At 39.6% G+C, this 16546-nt stretch overlaps 2 protein-coding genes across 2 annotated transcripts in view; one reads left to right on the forward strand and one right to left on the reverse strand.

Annotated features, from left to right (window-relative positions):
- Positions 1-5666, reverse strand: mbd4 (methyl-CpG binding domain protein 4). The gene is made up of 8 exons (XM_042491887.2): positions 5527-5666; positions 4238-4560; positions 3481-4130; positions 1790-1855; positions 1538-1672; positions 1299-1448; positions 1032-1135; positions 1-946 (listed from the first exon to the last, which is right to left on the reverse strand). The coding sequence occupies exons 2-8, from the start codon at positions 4531-4533 to the stop codon at positions 872-874; spliced, it is 1476 nt and encodes a 491-aa protein (XP_042347821.2). The 5' UTR covers positions 4534-4560; positions 5527-5666; the 3' UTR covers positions 1-871.
- ift122 (intraflagellar transport 122 homolog (Chlamydomonas)) overlaps positions 5659-16546 on the forward strand; it is a 26550-nt gene continuing 15662 nt past the window's right edge. Inside the window, exons 1-16 of the mRNA XM_042491791.2 lie at positions 5659-5834; positions 6711-6777; positions 6868-6952; positions 7035-7113; positions 7211-7287; positions 7952-8018; positions 8103-8249; positions 9103-9178; positions 10617-10808; positions 11182-11320; positions 11931-12133; positions 13098-13235; positions 13457-13621; positions 13864-14061; positions 14689-14829; positions 15190-15243. Of these exons, the coding sequence (XP_042347725.2) occupies positions 5791-5834; positions 6711-6777; positions 6868-6952; positions 7035-7113; positions 7211-7287; positions 7952-8018; positions 8103-8249; positions 9103-9178; positions 10617-10808; positions 11182-11320; positions 11931-12133; positions 13098-13235; positions 13457-13621; positions 13864-14061; positions 14689-14829; positions 15190-15243 (1872 nt within the window). The 5' untranslated portion in view covers positions 5659-5790. The remainder of the gene's footprint in view (positions 5835-6710; positions 6778-6867; positions 6953-7034; positions 7114-7210; positions 7288-7951; positions 8019-8102; positions 8250-9102; positions 9179-10616; positions 10809-11181; positions 11321-11930; positions 12134-13097; positions 13236-13456; positions 13622-13863; positions 14062-14688; positions 14830-15189; positions 15244-16546) is intronic.

A 16546-nucleotide genomic window follows, 5' to 3' on the forward strand; every position in this document is an offset into this window, starting at 1 on the left:
AACTTTTAAACCACATAAAACATTTTATTAACAAAACAGTAAAACTTTTTAAAGGAGGAAATAAAGTCACTTTACAATTTTCAAAGGATTCAAGTGTGACACTGAAAGTTCATCATAAGAGAGATGGAACCAAGTCATTGTTTTGCAAGTCAAAAGTCTTAAGTTTTTGCACTAAAGTCCCAAGTCCACACCTTTAAATTTTTAAGTCCCTAACAAGTCATAATGCGCTCTTCATAAAAAATTATGCCAATTTTAATAACATAATAATGTCAACTAAGCATTGGCTTGTTAACTATGTTGATACTTGGCTCTAAGTATCGTTCTTTGTGCAACTTCAACTCTCTCTGGAAGTTGTTGTGTCTCAATCTGTAGTTTTCAAATGTCACATTTTGCACGCTGTAAATTCTTTTGCCACCACCACCGCTTAGTTTTTCTACGTGAACAAACATCCTTTGGTATCATTCTTTTCAAATGGCACTCAGTAACATCATTTTAGTTCTTGCAACTTGATTGGATGCTGTTGGATCAAACACTGATTCTGGGGAATTGTGCCATCTGGCTGAGAATTAATAGCATTTATGGTAGTTGATTTAGGAAAGTAATTAATTCGTGCAACACTTTTTAAAGAACATACTTTTTAAAGGCTCATGTCCAAGTGAGGTTACAAGTCACTGATGTTAAAGTCCAAGTCGAGTTGCAAGAATTTTTTTTATTTTGTCAAGTCTACAGTCTTCAAGTTTGTAACTCGAGTCCCCCCCTCTGCATCTCAATAGTAATATTGTTGGATAACTGTATTGTTTTTTATGGGATGTAACTGATTTCCATGTCTGTGCTGCAGCAAATCTCCATGCAGTTTCTCATACATTGTGCTTCAGATTCCAAGACTTTCATGATTCTCCCACAGCCACTCGTGGTATTTGTTCAACATGTGATCTTCAGGTTTCACCTAAAAGAAAACGACAAATTCCAGATATGGCATTAATGAACATTACCAAAAAAACGTCATCCAAAATAGTTGGGATTAGACTCACATCTCTCCACTCTCCCACACAGAAGATCCTATAGGAGTCATTGCCGTACTTCCCAATGCCATGCAACTCGATGGGGTAACGCCACTGTTTAGTTAGATATTCATCTACACAAGAAAAAAAGGGATTGTGAGGTATTTGTTGCAATTGATTTTGCTTCACTTATTCTGACTAAAACTATACAAATGACAACACTCCACATATACTGTAATTACTATGCACAGAAGTGGATGCTATAATTCATTCCGCACACTAGACAGGCGTGTTCACCTGAGAAGCGGATGAGTGTTTTGGCTCGAAGCTCATACAGGCCCAGTGGCTTCATAAGTTCAGACAGGGGCTTCCAGTCGGCCTCTCGGGTCACCTCTGGAGACGGGTAGCGCTCAAAGAACTGCCACAGCACTGGGATGGCCATCCTGCCTGAAGTGTTATCAAAAATACAAATACTACATGTGAGCACTTGTTGGTACAATGCTGTTGCAATGCTATGTGTGTATGTTGGAGCTTACCACTGGTCTTATTGAGAAAAATGGTGGCCACCAAAAGCTTCCAGGGGTCGTGGAAAAGGGTTTCCTGAACGAGGTTGTAGGGAGAGCAAGGGGGTGTCCACTTCTTGAAGGCCTTCCTCCTGGGTGGGCTAAGGCCTGTGTATGGACAGTGTATCCTTACATGATGAGGTATTCTTTATGTCTCACATACAGTATAAATATACACCAGTATTCTCTTTGCTTTTCCTATTGAATGAAATGTTGTAACATTACCATCTCTTAGGGGTTGCCTGCTGAAATAAGAGCTTGTTTTCCGCTTCTCTTCCACGCTCTTGGACTCTAGGCAGACAGGACACATTTATGTACATTTAAAAGAAAGAAAACATTTCTTATGACACACAGTTGGTGCAGAGAGCCAACATTTGCTGCTCCTCAGCCATGTTGTTTTCATCCTGTAAGTCAGTCACCTTATAATATTAGATTACTTTTATTCTGTTCTCATCTATTTCTGTTGAGATGTGTGATTTAATGTAAATAATTTTGTTCTCTCTTCGCAGAACTTAAAACAAAAAAACAAACTGCTGTGCATTTTGAACCTTGGATGACTCCTTATCTGTGGCTCAGCCTAACAACTAAACACTTAGATTTACAATTTAACTCATAAGTAATAGGAAAACGTTTTAACAGTCAATCAGAGCAGTACCTTACAGAATTGGAAATGAGGACAGAAAAGTAATCCTGAAAGTGTTTCAAATAATTATATGCATGAACCAGAACACTTTCACAAACAAAGGAGGAATGAATGTAGGAGGGCACAGCTGGTGTCTGTAATAATACTTGGTGGGAATATAAATGATACAGAAAATGAATCTTCCTCATCATTTGTGATTTTTTTTTCATCATGTCAGAAGTTCAGTTACCATTTAAAATATGTATTTTATGCCTTCAAAAATTTCATTCTACTTGTTACAAAGCTTTAGTGGTCACCAGAGTTGGGAATTAGCACCAGCCACCATCCAAATGCTGGTAAAATATGCTGCTAGATTTACTATAAATAAAACAACAACAACAACAACAACAAAAAAAGTATACTGAGTGACTGGTAGATTGACAGGGGGACAAAAAATTGAATTTCCAACTCTGGTGACCACCATCAAGTGTATTATCTGAAACCTGAAACTGGAACAAAGTATGTATATGTTTGCTCTGAGGCTCCAAAAGCCTTCATGCCTAAGCAGTATACAGTACTCCAAGTGATGTTTCTCCTCCCCTTCCTCTTTATTGTACATATCACCATACCTCTTTTCTGGTTTTGTGTTACTTAAAGGATGGATGTGTAGAGTTTAGGCAGAAGTTTAATATACTATTCACTGTTATGTTTTCATTACTTTATAATCACCTGAAATTAAGACTCTTTTTGTTTTCGTTTGTCCTTCACATCTATGTAGGGACTTTTCCATGAAGCCCAACACGTTGCAGTGCCATGTTTCCACATCAGCCCAGGATGGAAAAGAGGGCCTTTCACATTTGTATGTTACCCGAAGGCCGCTGTATGTTCCCCTGCATGCTTGTAAAGGGGTGATGAGGGTTTATTCACTTATTGGCAATGTGCAATCTCACTGCTCCCTCATCATGGTGTCAACTACAGAGTCAGATTAAACTAGACTCTCTTACAAGTCCAGGAGATTTTAAAAACAGGATTGAGGACTTGTACTTGTCTGGCTACTGAATGTTGCTAATTTTAGTTGTTTGCTGTGTATAGGCTGATTTTTTAAAAGTCTTTTGTTTGTAAAAAATAAAAATATATGCTGTTTGCTTTGAACTTTCTGCTGTTCTTTTTTTAGTCTTTTTTTAGTGTATTTATTTTTTTAAATGTGAAATTCATCACATAAAAAGATCACATCCAGAGAACTAACTTTAAGTGCTACTTTAACAAGATGTCAGATGGTGTGGATCATACTTACTATTCTGGGAATCTCTCACTGGTGTGCAGCTCCCACCAGTGATGTCAGGTAACAACACCTCCTGTTCCTCATCCTGATGACTGTCAGCACCGACCTCCTGTTCAGAATTAGGTTTGTTGTCACCTTTGTTATGAATCTGTATCTCATCTCCACCTCGCTCACCCTCACCGTCGTTCTCGCTGTCGCTGGCAGGCTCAACACTCAGTGTCGGGACAGAAGTCTGTGTGTCTGTCTCTTCTTTCTTTTCAGCGATGAGAGTGTTTTGTTGGTTGCTAGAAGGAGCCAGTCTGAGGAGCTTCTCTCTCAGCTGACCTGTCCTCTGAGGGCTCTTCTGCAATTTAACATCATCCTCTGTAATTGTAGGTGTATGCAACACTTTTCTGTCTTTAGTGTCACTTTTGAGGGAGGAAGGGGCTCTTTTAGGTTTATTTGGAGGTGGATCCAGTATTTCTGTTGTACCCTGCTGTCCACTTGCATGTCTTTTCTTTCTTCCCCTCTGTTTCACTTGTGAGGGGAGTAACTGTGAAGTGGTGACGGCATTGTCCTTGGATGTGGTGAAATCAAAAAGTTCTATGTCCAAGTTACCTTCTCCGTCTTTCAGGAGGAAAGCCTTCAGGGATGCTCTTGAGCGGAATCTCAGCCCTTGGGGACTTAAACGACAGAGCGAAAAAATCAGTTAGACACTAATCAAACTGGATCTGCAAGACACTTAGGTATGATTACACACAGACACAATTACACGAAAACAATGAGTCACCTTGTAATGTAGACGTCCATTTTGCCTGCTGTCTTTCCAGCTTTCCGCTGCCTAACCTCTCTGGTCCAGCCAAGGGGCAATGTGGAAGTGTGGCATGAGTCACCCTCGTCCTTGTGACTTTGGTTATTTATGTCTCCACTGGTGTCCAGCTGGAAATCACAGCTAGGATGCATTTTTAACGGTGTGCTGTTTTTTAACCCAGTGGAGAGAGCGGTGGACACTGAAGTGGAGGTGAGGCTCTCTGTCTTCAGCTCACTTTCCAGGAGCTGACTTCGTACTCCCACATCAGCAGCCATTCCTGATCTGTGTTTTCTTTACCTACTCTTTATATCATTAAAACAACACATTGATGACATAGAGTAGCAACCACTTAGGGGCTGTTCTTTATTTATCAGAGGAGCGGGGTGACTGTGTTTTGTCTTTTGTTTGTTTGTTTGTTTATTTGGTTTACCCTCCGCAAAGCTACGAATATTTTTTCCTTGAGTCTCCCTGAATGACTGAGGGAAACTACATGAGCCCCTCTACATAAATTAGTTGCTATAGATTCTAAAAACTAACCATTTGTAGTTTGAAAGTCAAAAGTTGAGGACGAAATCCTGTTGTGCATGCTGATTAGTTAGTGCGAATGTTTTTTTTTTTTTTTATGCAAAATTTCAAACAAGGCATGTAGAATAGTGTTTTGGATGAAATATCACCATTTGAAGCTCAGATTCTGGCTATGATAAATTGTGTATTTTTGCTGATATTTTTAAAAACTTCTTTTAAGAAAACATGCCCTCAGGTTCAGGTTTGGAAGGTATGATTTCTTTAAAAAATAGATGACAAAATAAATACTAAACACAGCCAATTAAAGTTGTACAAAGGGTTTGTACAGGCAGGGGCAAGTCACATTCAGGGACTGTCAAGTACTTTTTAAAGCTCTCATTTTTATCTTATAGAATTCACAAAATAATTTATGATTTCCTCTTAATTAGATTCAAGTACTGTTACTAGGACCGACTCAAAAAAATGTCTGATCTTCAAAGTATTTAAGGACTTAAATTTCTGAGAGTCAAATTCAAGCACCTAAAGCACCTAATATGAGCCCTTTGTATGCCCCTCCCCTAAGCCAAAATTAAAAACAAACAAACATAAGACTCTCCCCAGTGCTTGACAAATTATTCTACGCCTCCCTCTTTTTGCACCGACCCCTTCCCTTTCATAAATAACGAACAGTCCCTTTACATATCATGCATCTAACTGATCAGCAGATGTTGAAATTGTAAAAAGTAATCACATTGTTAACTTACCTAAAAGTCCTTTTCTCTCATGAGTCCAGACTTACGAGTGTGCTTTCTGTGTTGTTTCTGTTGTAAACAGTGGACCTAAAAGCCATGGATGTATTGTAGGGAAGTCGAAGCTTACACGCAGGAAGGCAGGAAGTAGCGAGCAGATCCGAGTCTGCGCAGTAGGGACGATTCAAAAACGGAGCTTAGTATGAAAAACAGACTAAGCAATCCACAACAACCTGTTGATAGTGAAGTAATCAGTCTTTTTTCCGTTAAACGGAGGAAATGAGAGCTGTTCTAGCATGGAAAGAAACAATTCGTGAACAATGGTGAGCCTCTTGATGTCTATGTTTACGCCGTCGGCCCTGGCCCGGTGTTGGGATGTAACGCTTGGTGGTTAGCAACCGCGGTTGCTATGTAAACTAGTGTTAGCCAACCAGCTAGCATTAGCCCGCAGCGGTTCCGATTTCGTCCATAAACGACAGAGATACTAAAGCTGGATTATGATTCTTGTATCATCATGTTCAATATTTGTTCAAGCAACAGTGCAGCACGTCAGCCTTCTTGTGTGACACAATCTAACGTTTGGTCGAAGCTAACGTTAATGTTAAGCTAGCTAGCTAACGATTTACGCTAAGTTAAGTCTTTCTGCAGATCATTGCTTATCGTTGCATGCTACTTTTTCATTTAAGATAGCCTGATTTAGCATATAAATTAACAGTCTGGACATTTTGAAATTAAGAGCCATAACTTATTTGCTTGTTAAATACAACAATTATATGTTGTTGGGTTATTCAAAGTCAATTATTATCGATCTATCTGTCCTATATTAGCGTGGCTGCCCTGTCCTATATTAGTGTGCCTACTTTAGCCACACTAAATAATTTCTATAAAGAAAACTAAATGAAAAATTCATCTTATTTGCTCATTTGACACAATCTTCCGTCTGTTATTGCATTCACTTTTTGGGTTAATCATACAGTTTATCATTGTTATGCACTGAATATAATATGGAATATCTTTAAAATATGTTGCTTGGTCAGGGGTCGTTAGTTTACTCAGTAACAGTGAAGGCGTCCCTTTAGGAAACAAGGGAACAACTTACTCAGATGATGAGAGGATCATAAAAGTTTCTGCTGATTGACTAATCAATTAATTTAAAAAAAAACATTTGAGGAAAACAAATCCATATTTCTCTTTTTCAGTGTTTATGACCTTGCCTTCAAGCCAGATGGCAGCCAACTCATCATTGCGGCGGGGCTCCGTGTCCTGGTGAGGCTTTCTTGATTTCTTTGGCCAAGGCACAAATCTAAAGAATACAAGCATTATTATTAAACTTATTGGATAACATTTTTGTTGCAGGTTTATGACGTGGCAGATGCAACTATTATCCAGCCTTTAAAAGGACACAAAGACATAGTGTACTGTGTGGCCTATGCTAAAGATGGTACGTCAGTGGCTTTTCATTTGTACATTTTCCTTTGATCAGCCTTCGTTGTTATTTCACAAACTACTGCGTTCTTCTGCAGGTAAAAGGTTTGCCTCAGGGTCAGCAGACAAGAGCATCATCATCTGGACGTCTAAACTGGAGGGTATTCTGAAATACACGTAAGTATCTCTTAAACTCTAACTGTAGTGTAAAATTTCTTCTGCAGTATTTCTACATGCCAACTCTTTTTTTTTTTCCTCATGTGTTTATTTTTAGTCACAATGACTCTATCCAGTGTGTTGCCTACAACCCTGTCACTCACCAACTTGCCTCCTGCTCTTCTGGCGACTTTGGTAAGTGCACCATGAGGCTGAGTCTTTAGACTTTAAAATCTTATGGATATAAATAGGGATGAGATAAAAAGGGATGCCCCGATCCAATAAAGACATATTTGATGGATTGGGATTGGGAATATTTATCTTATAGAGCATCCGATCCTTTGTTTTATGGCAGCTAACACACAGATATTTTTACTTTCATGCAGAACAACACAGAGCACAGCCTCCGTCACATCCTCTCCACTCCATTGAACTCAAAGGGATAGTTTGGGATTTTTTAAGTGGGGCTGTATGAGATACATATGTATAGTCAGTGCACCCTGTTTCCAGAAACAGACGCACACCCCATAGCTCAGCTTTACCATGCTGTATGGAGGGGCTGATAACAAAACATGTTTTAGCCACTTTAGAAAACACCTACCTAAAAATACAGTATCTGTCTAAGTATCTTATACAGTCCCACTTCAAAAATCCCTGTAAGACAAGCGGCTGAGCCCCGCCCGCACCATATCACACACCATAAATGAAAATGCATTTTGAGACTGTTTATTACATTATTTACCAAAGTTATGTGCACTCAGATTGGGATAGTGGCCAAAAAAAAAACTGATTGGGACATCCCTAGTTATAAACCTATAAATTGCACCCATGGACATCTGAGCACCTTTTATGTTTTTAGGTCTGTGGTCCCCGGAACAAAAATCTGTAAACAAGCACAAAGTCAGCAGCAAAATAACTTGCTGTGGGTGAGTGACTCTGATGTTTTAACTGTCTGCAATATTACATGTTAATGTGACACATTTGTGTTGAAGGATTTCATTTGATTCAAGGTGGACAAATGATGGCCAGTACCTTGCCCTTGGCATGATGAATGGAGTGGTGAGCATTCGGAACAAGAATGGAGAGGAGAAGGTCAAGATAGAGCGTCCAGGAGGCTCGTCTTCTCCTATCTGGTCCATAGCCTGGAACCCCTCCAAGTAAGTCCCACTTAATTATTGCAGCATAAGATTGTCGAAAAGATAGCAGTATTTTTTAACCGATTCATTAAATTTAATGCCTCGCACTGTCCCTCAGACTCATGCACTGTCCACTCATGTCGCTATGATTCTCAGTAATAATGTGCGTTGCATTTTAAGTGAGTCTCTTAAGGGCCCAGCAGGTGGCAGTGGTCAACCAGGGAGCAGTGTTTCTATAAGGGAGCCGGTTATGATACCCAGGAGCAGCTGTCCCTGCTCTTTGAAGCCCCCTGCAGCCAAAGCCAGGAGCACAGCTGTAGCCATGACAGAGGACTACTGAACAAGTTATTGAGAGAAAAGGGCAAGCAGGAAGATGCAAATTTGTAAAAGGAAGGTTAAAGAAGGCAGGGATGAGAGATAATGCATAATGTACCAGATATGTTATTATTGGGTTACTTTATTGAATGCGATTGATCATCACAGGGAGGTCAGAGCTTGAGGTCAGCCAGGGAATAGCATTTGTTGAGCTGTTAGAGATTCAGTGTCTTGCTCATAAATGCTGTGACAGGGCTGGCCAGCACATGGGCTGGCATGGATAGATACACACATTAGGCTTATTGTGTATGACAATAATTAAGATAAATAGAACACTCTACCCTGACGTATGACTATATATAATTGTTGAGGATATGAACAATAAAGCTTAAAGCTTTCTACTGTTAAGGAAAAGAGCTTGACCCTACGTCCTCCAGTTGAAGGGCGGCCACTCTGCTTTTAATAACACTCATCATTACCTAGACAACCAAAGTCCCGTCACTACAGCATGTTGACAGGAGTACTTATGGCTAAAGTATTTTTTGTTGTATTTTCACAGGGATGAGCACAATGACATTCTGGCTGTGGCAGACTGGGGTCAAAAGCTGTCCTTCTACCAGCTCAGTGGGAAGCAGGTGAATATCACAAGTCTATGTCATAAAAATCCTGAATCTCAAATAGAGTGCTGCAGGAAAGAGTCCTAAAACCCAGAAATGAGTTAGCATTGTAGCACTTACGGTTCCTTAAACACCAGCTGAAGAGACTTTTAAATGTTGTTCTATTACATAAAATATGTTAGGAAATACCTGACTTAATCATTTTAAAGTGTTTATGTGTCTTTTAAAAGGTGGTTTGCTCCCAAGTTGCTTGATGAATTTAAAGAACATCATCACGCCAAACATGGCTTTACAGCCTCATTGTGGTGGGGATGTTCAGTCATGCCACTGTCATGTAGTTTGTTTTTAACTTAACTCTAGCTTTAAATCATAAAAGTGACATTCATTTTTAACAATTATATTTTTAAACAAAATATGTTAGTATAATAAACTTTTGTTTGCCACAGAGCTTATTTTCTGCAATTATCCACAATCAAATTGCAAAATCCAATTGGCTTTTTGATTAGGGAACCAGGGCGACATTAACTTCTGCCGCAACCTTCAAAAAAACCGTCATTCCTGCAGCACTATTACCATATGTTATGCGTGAGTACAGTCAGCATGGGGACTTGGCAATGTACATAAACATACAGTATATACTGAGTCTTACTCAACATGTTCTAATAAAACAAATTCTTTCTCCTGTCACTTCAAACTGTTAAATATGAATCAGATGATTGAATATAGGCTGTTTTATGTCCTTGAATGAGAAATACTAGAAGACTAATAGCCCTTTGAAACACTATCAGCTCACCATATGTACTATCATTTGCAAATCAATGAAAAAAAAACAATACTTGTCTGTTTATCGGCCCAAAATATATGGTATTACTGAGTTTAAGACCTGTGTTTCCTGTTGTAATCAGACTGTCAGGCTCTATTGAAACCATAACAGTACATTGGAAGTGATCCTGCTATGCCTTAATAGCCCCCTCACTGTCCCTCCTTCCTCCTAAATTCCCTGCGGGCATTACCGTAATTATAGACAAATATGCACTGTTCATTACTCTGCCGTAATGCCGTAGGCTCATATATTGTCATCAGCCTATTTATCTATTTAAGTGAACATTCTGTTTTGATTACAACACCAGGAATTGTTTGCAATGAAAGAAAATAACTATGGATTGTCAGCCAGATTTTTTTCAGAGTGAGGAGAAACAGATGCACGAGTTGGGGGACTGATATGATGTTGTGCAAATGGACTTTGAACGTGAATACAATGGAAGTTGTTTAAACCAGAGGAAAAACTTTTTTTGTCTATCTATTCATCAAACAGTCAAAGGGATGGTTGAATGTACTGACTTTGATGAGTGTCGCCCCAGACAGTGGGAGGTGTTGGCTCAGACCCCAGGGCAATAAATATGAGAATACTACTTTTATTCTTTGTTTAATGTCTGCTTCTCTTTGTGTCCCTCAGATTGGAAAAGACAGAACTCTGACTTATGACCCTTGTTGCGTCAGCTACTTCTCCAAAGGCGAGTACATAGTCATGGGGGGCTCTGATAAACAGGCCTCTCTCTACACTAAAGACGGTGTACGGCTGGGCACCATTGGAGAACAGAACGCCTGGGTGTGGACATGCAGGGTGAAGCCTGACTCCAACTTTGTGGTGGGTCCGCAGCTCATGAAGCAGTTTGTCTGGAGAAGTTATCCCTATGAATAAGAGTGTGCTAAAGTAAGAGTAGAGGTAGGAAAATGTAGACCTGATGTTCAGAGTGCCAAATCTGGATTTGAGACATTTTCTTGATCTGATTTAGCTACACAGATACACAAGTCATTTTATTTAGCAGTAACACCTCAGCAACTTTTCCTCTTGCTATATTTAACTGGAAGTGATGGGGCATACAAGAGAGAATTGGTTGCTGGCAGATTCTCTCAGTTCTGCTGTGTAGATGCTTTAACAACAGGAACATTTTCCCACTCTCAGTCTTTTCTTAGAGGTGTTAATAGGATGTACTGCTACATTGTTATCTCTTATCTAGGTGTTGGGCTGCCAGGATGGGACCATCGCCTGCTACCAGCTTATCTTCACTACAGTTCACGGCCTCTACAAGGATCGCTATGCTTATAGAGACAGCATGACCGATGTCATTGTCCAGCACCTCATCACTGAACAAAAAGGTGCACTTTTTCTTTAGCAACAGGATATTAAATTTATAATAGAGGACCTGTTGTGATGCTACACCAGGTAATGATGCATGTGTCTTGAAGGATCAAAGTTAGTGCTATGATCAGATGTATAGAGGCAGTATTTTCTTTTCTTTTTTTCCCTCTACAATCTTTTTATTGTGATTTTTCAAAAAGGACCAAATAGACAACACATAAGAACAGTATTTGTTCAGAACAGTGATGATAAAACAAAAGAGTAAGTAGTGAGTAAAATATGTAATATGCCAACATATGCGTATGATGGTAAAAAATAACAGAAACTTTAACATAATGAAATGTTTTGCTTTTTACTTCTTGAAGGGCCACCTCCCAAAGTTCCTCAGGTAACTCCCCTCCCAGATCTACATGATATCATTCCTGATAGGCCAGGTTGGCAGTATTTTCTGGTCTACACTTCAGAAATTACTAATAATAATAGGATTGGATTGTGTTTTTTTCATATCGACCATAACAGTCACAGTCATTCAGTTACTATTTTGTTAGGGTAAGCAGTTCCCTTTAGGTTGATAACCTCACCCTCCTAGTATGTCCACTTTATCCCTTTATTTCCTTCCTTCCATAGTGAGGATAAAATGCCGTGAGCTGGTGAGAAAGATTGCCATCTACAGAAACCGCCTTGCTATCCAGCTGCCTGAGAAGATCCTCATCTACGAGCTCTATTCAGACGACTCCGCTGACATGCACTACCGGATCAAGGAGAAGATTTGCAGGAAGTTTGAATGCAGTTTGCTGGTGGTCTGCTCTCAGCATATCATCCTATGTCAGGTCAGAAGAGATAGAGTTACATAGTCATTGTGCAGTTTAATGCTCATAAAAACAAAGCATCCAAAACAGTCATTTCACTTTGCTTACTTAAAATGTCTTGCTTGCTTTTTCTCGCCTGATTTTTGTTTTGGGTCTTGTCTCACATAATGAGACAATCAGTTTTCCTTCAGTAATTCTTCTCCGCCTAAATTTGGGTTCTTTGTAAATGACACTAATGCACACTTGACAGATTGTGCAAGAGGCCGTAGAGACATTTGAGCACTATAAACATGATGAAAGCAGAGTGAATCAGTGTTTAGCCATTCAATGCTAGCCCAAAAAGCCCTGAGAAAAAATATAATATCATGGAATTACACACTTTCCAGATGTTTCTGCCTACTTTGCAAAAGGCTCCAGCTGTGCATGTGCTCTACAGGCTCTGCCTCTCTTCTCCTCTCAACCCTCTTCAAACTGGATAAAGTGAGACAGTTGAATGAAGGGGAAGGCCCACAGTCTGTTGAACCAGTGGGTGTCTCTCGGGGTTCCTCTCTGCTTCTTGTCTCTGTGTGTTTGACAGAGGCTGGTAGGGAGGAGGAGCAGCCATAACACAGAGGTTATTTCCTTTTAAATCTGTCTGTGTGTGACAGAGGTGCTTCAGATCTCTTTCTAACAGGCACGCCTGCATTAAATGCCTGAAACAGCTTTTAGACCATATAAATGGGCTGTGCTCGAACGGCCTGTGTATGTCTGTGTCAAATCAAATTGTTGTTTATCTTTATAGCATTGCTTTCTGATGTTCAGGCATACTTTGCAGTGTTTAAAAGAACAATGTGAGAAGATTTGTTAGACATTTACAGCCATGCTTAAATAAGATAAAGGATGTGATTAACAGAGTGTGAAATAGTAACTGAATAATTCAAACCAGTTGGTATTTCATGTGTTTAAAGTAATTGTGGTCTCACCTTTCCCACTCTGCTTTGTGCAGGAGAAGAGGCTCCAGTGCCTGTCCTTCACCAGTGTCAGGGAAAAAGAATGGGTGATGGAGTCTCTAATTCGCTACATCAAAGTGATTGGTGGTCCGCCAGGCAGAGAGGGCCTACTAGTAGGGTTAAAGAATGGAGCTGTGAGTATTTTGAATAAATAGATTCCCACATTAAGTAACTTCAGAAATATCGCTCATCAGTGGTCCAGGAATTCGAACATAAAAGACACTACATATTTTTTTCTGGATGGAACTGCAAATCACAACATGTATTCCTGAGAGTCTTTGCTGTCATTACAAGGAGCATTAGTGCTGATTGTTTATTCTAAGTTTGCTCTGCTTGTCATTTTTTTGTGATGTAGATCCTGAAGATATTTGTTGACAACCCGTTTCCCATCACGTTGCTGAAGCTGTCGACCTCTGTCCGCTGCCTGGACATGAGTGCCTCCCGTAATAAACTAGCTGTGGTGGATGAGCACAACACCCTCCTAGTCTACGACATCAACAGTAAAGAGCTGCTTTTTAAGGTCAGCAGGCAGTGGAGAGGGTTAAGGGTATAGTGGAGGAACCTAATAACCTGGCAAATTTTAAAAATGCATGTCAGAAGTGCAGTGGGATGGAATAAAATGTATGTACATGCATGTATGTATAATTGTTTTTATTTGGTGCATATCTTACTCATGCACTCCTACCTGGTTCGTGTTCTTCAGTCACCTCTAGACCCTGCTACCCTCCCTGACCTGGCTCCCCTCTTTTACTCTCCCTGTAGGAGCCTAATGCTAACAGCGTGGCGTGGAACACCCAGTGTGAGGACATGCTGTGCTTCTCTGGCAACGGCTACCTTAACATCAAAGCCAGCGACTTTCCTGTACACCAGCAGAAGATGCAAGGCTTTATGGTCGGCTACAACGGCTCAAAGATCTTCTGTCTTCACGTCTATTCCATGTCTGCTGTGGAGGTGCCTCAGGTGTGTTGTCTGCTGGCAGCAGATCCTAGTCTGGAGCAGGCCTCCACTCCAACTAATGATTATTTTCATTATTGACTAATTTGCTGATTATTTTCATAATTAATTGTTTAAAGTTTCAAACATTGTGAGGAATGCTTATCTTAGTTTCCCAGAACCTGATGTGACATCTTCAGTTTGCTTCTTTTGTACAACCAGCAATCCAGAACCCAAAGGCTCATCATTTACTATGCTATATGACAAAAAAGAAGCAAATTATGACAGTAAAAGCTGCAACCACCGAATGTTTCACATTTTCGGTTGTAAAATGACTGAAATTTTTAACTTATTATCAAAATAGTTGCCAATTAATTTTCTTTTAATCAATATTTGACATATCATTGCAGCTCAAGTCTGGAGGTGGGACAGTGATCCATGTGTTCATAATTTAGAAATGAAAGCACACCATTGCTAATGGTTGGCGTATCTCAAATATGGTATTTGTTTGTACTACAAGGACAAAAACTTCTCACATTGACTGCTTTTTATTAGCTATATGGTGAAAATATAATCTTGTTGGTGTCTTCTTACTAATTGATTATTTTGCAAAGTTTGTAATACTTTTTGACATGGTCTTGTTTCTCTGCTAAGTCAGCTCCTATGTACCAATACCTGGAGAAGAAGATGTTTAAGGAGGCCTACCAGATTGCCTGTTTAGGTGTGACAGACAGTGACTGGAGGGATTTAGCTACAGAAGCCCTGGAGGGACTCGACTTTGACACCGCCAAAAAGGCTAGTGTCTCTCTCTCTCTCTCTCTCTCTCTCTCTCTCTCTCTCTCTCTCTCTCTCTCTCTCTGTCTCTCTCACACACACACACACACACACACACACACACACATTGTTCTGATCAAGATCGGTTTCCTCAAACTACTCCTTTCACTGCTTTTATCCTCATAGAGCAGCAACTCCCCCAAATGTGGTAACAGTACCTTACTTGTGCCTTCATGACATCTGCAAACACTCATCACCCCAGCAAAATATAAACACAAGCCATGTTCATGTTGGATTTTGAAGAAGCTGGTACTTCAAAAGAAAAAAACAAAATATCAGATTCTGAGAGAACATCCCCCTAATGATTTCTTCTCTTTTCAGGCCTTCATTAGAATCAGAGACCTGCGCTACCTGGAGCTCATCAATAGTATCGAGGTAATACCAACTCTTCAGAAAAGAGGTGGGGGGTGGGGGGGTCTATCAATATTGTGTAAAGCCAAGTTCACATTTTTGTTTACTGATTTCAGCTCTGACCAGAGCTGACATCATTAAAGTAAAACAAGGCTTGGGAGGATACTAGGTCAATCACTATTATTATGGTCATCATCCATTTAATTGCAAGGCTTTGCCCTGAGCTGCACTTAAAAACCAAATGAATAAGGGAGGAACCTGTATCCCGAATGACTTCCTCAGGTCCAAGATACACACGTGCAAGCAAATTTATACACACAGAAAAGCACACACACATTTCTTGGCAATATGCAAGCAGATGAGAAGAAAGGCTTTTCCAACTTGGCTAGTGCCTTTAGAAAGTTCCTGTTATTCTCACTTTTGAAAAGGGGAAATGTCCTACTTTGAAAATGCGTTTTGTAAGTGTTATGAAAGAAATGTATTGTGTTTTCTAATTCCAGTATGACTCGTGGTGTAAGAATTTCAGGGTTTCCACAATCATGAAATTGCTGGAGAAGTTGTGAAATTAGAACAACTGTTTCTAGGCTTGGAAACTGTTAGGATTTGAGAGAATGTTTTGGAAATGTTTTGAATATATATTGTTGTGGGTACTGTTTAACATATGTTCATAAAAATCCCCAAATATGTCTTACTGTGGGCGAAAAGCATTTCTTGCATCACAAATTTAAAATCTAGGGCTGCGCTGTGTGACGGTTGCAACCTCACTAGTATCACGTGATACAAGTAGACCAAAATAGGATCACGTCACGGCGAAGTGATAGATGTCAAGATAAACAATATGCAGCCACTATGTTGGTTCATTGATCCAGTTGGAGAGGAGAAGCCTGAAAGGCCATGATGGTGATCTAGGGATGCACAATATTGGCTTTTTGCCGATATCCGATTTGCCAATATAAAAACGACTTATTTAGCTGATAACCAATATCAATATATTTTTCCCCACCTAATTTTAGGGATTATCATGTCTCTTCTGTTGTGGAATTAACATCATATTATGTATACTCTTTGTCGATATAGCCCACCAGCAGATAGACATATGAACTACAGTGCTTTTCAATGTATGTATTATTTATTCATTTATTGTGCAAAGTAAGAAAAATACTTCAACCTAGGGTTGATGTTTTATACATGTTTACTTTGTCAATAAAAACAAAAAAAAAGTGTTTAGTTATATCAGCAGAAATCAGCATGTTGGGTGATTCCAGTATTTGATTTTAAAGCCAATATCTGCGGATATCGATGATGTGCCATTGTTGTTGTTGTATAA

Source organism: Plectropomus leopardus, chromosome 9 (genome assembly GCF_026936395.1).
Source record: "Plectropomus leopardus strain MGB_pleo_1.0 chromosome 9, ASM2693639v1, whole genome shotgun sequence".
Taxonomy (NCBI): Eukaryota; Metazoa; Chordata; class Actinopteri; order Perciformes; family Serranidae; genus Plectropomus; species Plectropomus leopardus.